At 38.4% G+C, this 8,246-nt stretch overlaps 1 protein-coding gene across 1 annotated transcript; it reads right to left on the bottom strand.

Annotated features, from left to right (window-relative positions):
- Positions 1-289: 289 nt before the first annotated feature.
- Positions 290-7,956, bottom strand: LOC100711894 (major histocompatibility complex class I-related gene protein-like). Its single transcript, XM_013266942.1, has 7 exons — positions 7,875-7,956; positions 6,629-6,898; positions 4,379-4,657; positions 3,323-3,643; positions 1,013-1,090; positions 915-932; positions 290-774 (listed from the first exon to the last, which is right to left on the bottom strand). The coding sequence occupies exons 1-7, from the start codon at positions 7,918-7,920 to the stop codon at positions 734-736; spliced, it is 1,053 nt and encodes a 350-aa protein (XP_013122396.1). The 5' UTR covers positions 7,921-7,956; the 3' UTR covers positions 290-733.
- Positions 7,957-8,246: the final 290 nt, after the last annotated feature.

Below are 8,246 nucleotides of genomic sequence, written 5' to 3'. Positions count from 1 at the left end.
TAGGCTCCAGTCCCTCCACAGCCCTAAACTGGATAAGCGGAAGTGAAAGGATGGATGGAGAAGTTTACAATAATTAGGTTGACTCTTTTAACAGCTTAGAACTTCACACCGTCAGAAGCTAAAGAGCTACATGACCAAGGTTTCTTCTGCCCCATTGTGAATGTAATAAAAAGAATGACAATTACTACTATTTGGGTATTTTGCATTTTTTTCCCTAGTACTTATTAAATATTGAGATATGGCTATGTGATTTGTTTTGTAACATCTAAAAAAAGATGGAAATCTGACATCTATGCACAAGTTTTATTTGGTATGAATGAATTACATTTAGTAAAATGTTGTGTTTTTGGTACTAACATTACCACCAACATGACTAAGAACAGAGGTGACAAGGAGAATCATCCAATACCAAAAGATAACCACGGATACAAAACTAAAGGACAGATTGAACAATATATGAATGCACACAGATAAGGCTGTAATAATGAACAACACAGAAGGAACAACACTGGTTAACTAGGTTTAAAAAGTCCCAAGGAACAAAAATCAATTAGGAACCATGAACTCAAACAAAACCCATCAAATAGAAAACAAGAAAAAAAACAAAAAAAACAAACAAACCATCAAAATCCTGGGTCCAAGATCAAAGTCTGGGACATCTTTGCTTTTAATCTGTTTAAATGCAGGTGTATATACCTTCCCATATGGTGCTGTGTTGGCTGTGTTTCCAATCTCAATTCAGTGCCTCAGAAAATTCATTCATGTTAACGGGAGCTATAAGATCCAAAACATATAGTTATTCCACTGGTCCTAGTCTGGATTATAAGTATATAATAAGACTCTCTTGTACAATATCAATGCAACCTTTTTTTAAATCCATAGATCAAACTAAAATGGAAAAACAGTTTACTTACGAGGTGCAATTTCTTTTTCTGAAATAAAAAGGAAATAAATAATTGCAGATTCATTCAGTTTTATTACAGCAACACCTCAGCTCATTTGACTCTCTCACCTCTCTTCTTTTTGTAAACAAAAAATCCAACAGCAGCCACAAGGATGAGAACAGGAACAATGATGATGGAGAGGAATTCTGCTCAGAAAAAGAACAAGGCAAAATAAACATATGAACCTGTCATATCCATTCATCTTTAAATCACATATTGATAAGGGGAAAAAAGTCTCATCTCTATATATGAGGCTGTACTGATATGAAATGATTATGAGTATGATTTGTGGGAGGGGAGAGAGGGCCCTTTGTGGCCCTTCCCTTCCCTCCCTCCCCATCCCTGACTGACTCCCTCTTTCCGCTCCACCACACCCACCCACACATGCAGGGCCTTGGGGTGCAGGTGTGTCACTAGGGTGCAGGGGAGGCACTCCCCCTCTGTCCCCCCCTCTGTGCCTCAATTTTATTCCGCAACCTAGACATCCACATTACTCACACTCTCATAACACATACATATAGGGCCTTGGGGATGGGCACATTATAAGGAGTCCAGAGGATGGTCTGAGTATTCAACCTCACCTCTGGCGCAGGTGCCCACCTCTCAATTTTAAATGCATATAGACATTGAGGGTTCTCGGGAGGGCCGTGCTAACACCTGCTGCTCTCTGGCAGGAAGCACCATGCCCTCCCGTGTTTTAAATGCACTTTAGAACAACACGCAGCAACACTACACTTGAGCGGGAGGAGGGAGGGATGGGGTCTTCACACACCCCTGTTCTCTGTTAGCCATCGGGGCTGGGGGGCTGGGAGGAGGTGTTAGCAGTCCAATTGGGGTCTGGGATGCAAGGCCTCCCTGCTCCTGCATCCTTCGATGGTCCTCCTTGGGCTCTCGCACTCTGGATGTCTGGGTTCTAGATCTCCTCTATGCCTGCTTCATGCCCTGGAGGATAGGGCTATGGCTCCCCACACCCTCTAGCAGATCGTTACGTGGAAAAACCTTTTGAATACAAGCGCATTCATCCACACAGGTGTGCACACAGGTGTTCACACGGGTGTTCACAGACACAAACTACACCTTTCTTGGCTGCTACCTCAAAACACATTGTGTGCTGTCGATCTTGCGTGCTGCACAATAACAATTAATATTTAGTATTTACTGTTAGCTAGATTAATGCGATGGTGCTGTGTTTATTATGTTGCTTTCTTTTTTTGCTTGTTTTCTCTTTTTTCTTCTTTTTTCTCTCAACAGGTGATCTGGGAGATTTTTTCTTTTTAAGTGTCCTTTCTCACTGTCCCTCTTCCCCTCTGTTTTTCTTTTCCTTCATCTTTCTTTCTCCCTTTCCTATCCCGCAGCCATGTCTGTCCCATCTGTAACAACTAAAAATAAAATAAAATAAAATAAATAATAACAACAATAAAGGTTGATCAAATGGACCAATACGGCAAGGCCGTGATGATCCACTTAGTAAACTAAGTCCGTTGGGTATCTTTGTTGGCCTTCAGAAATCAATTCTGATGGCTAAAGAACCAAACGGGACAGGCAAAAAAAAAAAGAAAAAGAGACTCCTGCTTTTCCTTTTCATGGTACATCACAGAAAATGGGGATTTTGTGGCCTGGCAGAAGTGCAGGGGATCTCTGAGCAGGTTGGATCCCCAGACGTGCAGTGTGCTTGGCACACCAGTGGGTGGGCATGCTTTGGAAATCACCAGTTCAACCCAGTGGTATTGGATTAAAGGTTAAAATTCACATCAAGACTATGCAGAAGAACACATTACATAAGCCAATGAATAGAAGGTTACAGGAGTGAATGATGCTGCAGCTATTTAGCAGGTTATCTAGGACAGCTCCAAATCAAACCTGCATCCTCAACAGCTGTGGCATGCTTGTGGCACTAGTTACACCAGTGTAGCAATGACTGCTGACAGAGAAGAGAGTGGGAGTGGCTCTGGACAAACCGTGTGTGCAGTGTGCAGGTAGAAAATATGAATCTAACACTTTAGAATTTAACAGGATGAATGTCAACTAAAGAAGTTTAGTGTAGGAGATTTGTAAGATTTGTATGTGTGCCTTTTGTCCCCACACCAAACCACCACCTAAATTCATTAAGTAACAGCTCCTCAGTTGTGAGGCTAAACATACATTATTGATTAAAAAGATTGTGAGGAATTTTGAAATTCTAGGATTACTGTCAGGGTTGCATGATCTAAACAGTGAATGTGAAATTAAAATAGGATTAATCTTAAGGGCAATGAAAAAAAAATGCTCTTTGGGATTTCCCTGAGCTCAAACACAAAAGTGGACAAAACATTCAAACACCACATGTAGTGACAGCAAACAAACAAACAAACAAAAAGAATTAAATGTGTTTCACTCACCCATCCTGTTGTTTTCATCCCAATTTGTTCTGATCACTGTTTTATGCAATTTGGTTACGATGTTGTTCTCAACACCAGAGAGCTGAAACACACAATCGTATTTTTTCCAGTCTTCTGGTCTGACTGATGAAACATTCAGATTAACAGTTGTCTGGAAGGTCCCATCATTGTTGGGGAGGATCTCTCTGTGGTCCACACCTTCATGGATCTCCTCTCCATCTTTCCTCCAGAACATTGCGGCTCTGTCAGGATAGAAACCTGTAGCATGACAGCTGACTGGAGAGGACGAAGTCTTCTGGAGGAGAGACACTGAGGGAAGAACTGGAGAGGGAAGGTGGGAAAGAGTTTAGAGTTGCCTTCAAAATACTGTTCATACACTATGCCTTCAAAGTAGTTCAGGTCAATTTTGACATGGCCCAAAATTCCCTCATATCCCTCACTAATTTTGGACAACAGAGCCTAACATTAATACATGGAGGATTAAACTTTAGTGCAAATTAATTTCAGCTGGTTCAGTCCCAACTGATGGCCTATAAAAAGGTGTGTCATCATCAAAGTGTCACACAAGAAACATCTCACGATGGGTAAAATCAATGAGCTCTCAAGTCCTTTGCGACCTTATTTTGGCAAAAGACACTCATGGCATCAGTTACAGAGGAATTTCTAAATTACTGAATATTCCAGTGAGTAATGATGGGGCTATATAAGTGGATGTTTCAGTAAGACAATGATCCCAAACACACAGCCAATGAACCTCTCAAATGATTTCAGAGAAAGAGAATAAAGCTGCTAGAATGACCCAGCCAATCACTTGAATCCAACCGAGAAATCTTCAGGATTTGAAGACTGTGTGGAAGAATGAGGGAAATTTAACCTGAGCAAATTTCAGGGTAAAAAAAGAACAAAAAATTTAAGGTATAGTTACTGCAGTAAGAGTTAAATACAAAATCAAACTAAACATTATAATATTTTCCGTTTGTATTATCAGAACAATACAATATAAAATAGATATGTCTGTATCCATGAAACTGCATCAGGTCATGTGATTCCTGTTACCTGTTCTCTGCAGGAAGCTGCTCCCATAGTTCAAATACCTCTTCAGCCACTCTGGACAAAACTTAGTGAGGAGGCTTTCAACTTCTTTTATTACAGCTGTGTCAGTATCCCATTGCTGTTTGATAATGGCAGCTTCTGGTTTCAGTGGGATCCATGTCAGCGTCTTAAGATCAAATTCAAGAAAGCCTTCTCCATTATACCAATACTGTAACACACCAGTCACTTCACCAGTGTTTTCATTCCATTCACATCCACCTGTTCTCTGTAATATGTGAACACCTAAAAGACAGTGGAAAAAAACAGAGTAAGCAATAAACTATGATAATATTCTACATTGTATGAGCAACTTCTATTATCTGAAGTTAGCACTATACCCATGATTCAAGTCAGATCATCTGCTGACTTTTTATTATTAAAGTTGGTATGATAATTCAAGATTACAAAAAAGATGAGGGAGGAAACTGATTCATCCCAGGAATCATCTGACAGATATCTAGGCTATAAACCATGTTAGTTTTCAAGTTGTTTTTTTTTTTTTATTAATAATTAGGAGTATGGGATTGAGAATTGTCCTGCATTTGGCCTTTATTAGGAACTTATGTTTGTTTTATTGGGCACAACTCACCTTAAAAGGAACTAAACTCCTGCTCACTATCTGCAATTATTCTGTCCTGTAAGCGCTTTCTTGGGAAAGCGCTTACTAATATTGTGCTGGACTCTGCTTTTGCTGCCAAAACAGACCTGAACCGTCGAATTATGGACGCCATTAGAGCCCAGATGGTGTGCTGTGGTATCTGGACCCAGATGTTTATAACATACACTTTAAATCCTGTAAGCTGTGAAGTGGGGTCTGAATGAATTAGACTTGTTTGTCCAGCATATCTCACAGTGGTATGGGCAGAACTTTGTACCATCAGGAACTGAATTTGAATACGTTAAATTTGAATTTGAATTGCTCAGATTGAATCTGAATTGTAACTTGAATAAATGCTTTTTAAAACTGAATTTGAATTAGCCTAATTTGAAATTCAATGTATTGGTTTGAAAATGATCATCACTAAATTGAAATTGAATTTTATATTTTAAAAATTAATTCATTTGTTTTGAAACTGTATTTTATCCTTTAAAAATGTTGCTCTCAAATAATTTCAGTTTCACTTCTCACCATTCAATTTCAGTTCCAAAATTCTGTTTCTTGAGACTTACATCCGGTTCCGGTTCCACAGTAATCGAGAGCAGATTAATAGAACTAAATTTTACCAGCAGACCGAAGTGTTTCTGACGGGAATCTACAGCATCTTGAGCTGGAGCTGGATTAACACCTCAGAAGTCATTCGTCATTTCAAATGACCAGTGGATAAAGTCTCAGGTTGGTAATAAATGTATTACATGGAACAAATGAATTCATTTTCATAATATAAAATATAAAATTTTTATAAAATACAAAATTCAATTTCAGTTTATTGACGATCAATTTCAAACCAATACACTGAATTTCAAATGAGGCTAATTCAAATTCAGTTTTAAAAAGCATTTATTCAAGTTACAATTCAGATTCAACCAGAGCAATTCAAATTCAATTTAACTTATTCAAATTCAGTTCCTGATGGAACAAAGTCATGTAGTAACCAAGTTCTGTCCTAGGTTGGATTGAAGTCCAAGGAATGTGGAGGACAAGTCAACATCTGAAACTTGTTGCTTTGCTATTTAAATCATTCCGGAACCATTTTTGCTTTGTAGCAGGGTGTATTATCATGCTAAAAGAGGCAACAGCCATCAGGGATTACTGTTTCCATGAAAGGGTCTGCAACAATTCTTAGGTAGGTGGTACATGTCAAAATCACATCCACAAAGAACATTGCTCAAAACATCACACTACTATTGCCAGCTGCAACCTGGTCCCAGATGTTCCCTTTCTGTGTGGAGTTTGCAGATTCTTCCTGTGCTTGCATGCTTATGTGTTTCTCCAAGTAGTCTGGCTTCTTGCCACAGTCCAAAAAGTATATGTGAGTAAGCTTAACTGGTGATTCTAATTTGGCTGTTGATGTGAATAGTTGTCTGTCTCTCTATTGACCCTATGACCTATCCAAGGTGTACCCTGCCTCTTAACCTAAAACAGCTGGGATTAGCTGACCATGAACTGGATCAGTGAAAGAAATCTGATTAAAATTAAGATTTTACATCAGTTTTAATTAATAGTCAGTTTAACTTAAGATTTAGATTAATCAGGTTTAACACAAAATACTGTACCTTCTATTTGATGTAACAGCTGCTTTAAAGTAGAAATCAAGAATCTGAAGATCCTTGGCTGATCTTCAAAACACTGTTGCGTGTACAATGCTAAGTGTTGAGTGTCATTGCTGAATATTTTTTTCATCCAGTCCTGTCTTGGTTCCAGTATCTTGTTCCTGCTGTCACAGTAAACGGCCTCAGTGCCATCAACCAATACAACACCTGCAAACTCTGAGATGTTTGGGTCTCCAGAGGATCCAGTGACGGAGTGCATCAGCGAGTGTTTCACTGTGGAACAATATTTACAATATTATCAGATAAGTACTTTCTATATATGAACATTACTAGAATTATGATTAATTCAGTATGATATGGTTTATATAGTCTCCCAAAGAGAATGTTAATCTCAGGTTGGCATCTCATGGCCTAATTTCATGGCAGTTTGTGAAATACTCACAAGCTTTTGTCTATCAACTCGTGTCCCTTAACGCAAATAAAATATTTTCCACTTAAAAACAACACACACAAACAAACAAACACACACAGACACAGACAGACACACACACACACCTGCTTGTATCAGGTTGTTGGAGGCTGTTGGTATAACCAGGATGCTCACACCAGATTCAAGTCATAAAGCTCACAAATTTCCAAGTATGGCTCGTATCCTTTTAAAATATGTTACTAATTAAAAATAATTCATTTAGCCATTAACAATGACTTAGTTAACGTTAAATATTGAAAACGACTGGGGGGGTGGGGGGTAGATTTAGAAAAAGATTGTGTTTCTAGTTAAAAAAAAGTTTAAAGGGACCGAAGCCATTTAAATTAACCATAGAGCAGGGCAAAATGGGCCCATTGAATGTGAGTGTGTGGATATTTTTTCAAAAATATTAAAAAAAAGACTTACCTTTTCTATGTTCTAGACTCAGTAACATTGACACATTAACATCTGCTGTAATGTTTACACCTCTGATGTTAGCTTTATTTTGATATCAAGATATGTTTGTAATTTTGCAATTGCAGAGAAACACTTACACTTATTCATTCTGGGCATGTCATTTTCGAGCAGGACCCTCAGAAAGACACTTAGGGCTTAAAAGGCTAAGAAAAGTAGCCGTGCCAATAAACTTCCCTTCTAAAGCCACAAAGCATAACTGCATTGTCTGTATCCCGTTTATATCCTCTTTATTCTAGTAAATGAATACGTTAAAAAACAAAAAAAAACAAAAAAGAGGATGCTGATAGAGTTAATTTTTCTTACTTGCAAATAAACCATGGCAGAAGAGAGGAAACAAAAAGAACATCATCTTTTCTTTATCCTTAAAGCTGCCGGACCAAGAAACCATGACAATATGGAGGCTTGAAAATACGAAAGAGTAGAAAAATCACACTCCTCTCCCACCCACTTTGCTGCGTTTGAGTTCTGCCTTCAAAGTAAGCGATTATTGTTTTGCCGTGATTTGTCACTGTAGAAACAAGTTTTGAAATGTCCACATTTTAATTGCAAACGTTTTGCAAGATACAAAGTAAATTTGGAAAGCCTGAGTAAAATGCTTTGATAGGTTCAAAATCTTACATCTTACTTTTGCACAATTGGCACGACAGTTTTGCAGAGTTTCCACTTTCAGAGTTG

The sequence above is a fragment of the Oreochromis niloticus genome, linkage group LG22 (assembly GCF_001858045.2).
Source record: "Oreochromis niloticus isolate F11D_XX linkage group LG22, O_niloticus_UMD_NMBU, whole genome shotgun sequence".
In the NCBI taxonomy this organism is placed as follows: domain Eukaryota; kingdom Metazoa; phylum Chordata; class Actinopteri; order Cichliformes; family Cichlidae; genus Oreochromis; species Oreochromis niloticus.
This window is presented reverse-complemented; position numbering and strand designations above follow the sequence as displayed.

Coding starts and splice junctions, on each gene's coding strand:
- LOC100711894 (XM_013266942.1), bottom strand. CDS start 7,920: ATGATGTTCTTTTTGTTTCCTCTCTTCTGCCATGGTTTATTTGCAA. Junction 6,899..7,874: donor CTGCCATGGTTTATTTGCAA/GTAAGAAAAATT, acceptor ATTGTTCCACAG/TGAAACACTCGCTGATGCAC. Junction 3,644..4,378: donor CAGCTTCCTGCAGAGAACAG/GTAACAGGAATC, acceptor TTCCCTCTCCAG/TTCTTCCCTCAGTGTCTCTC.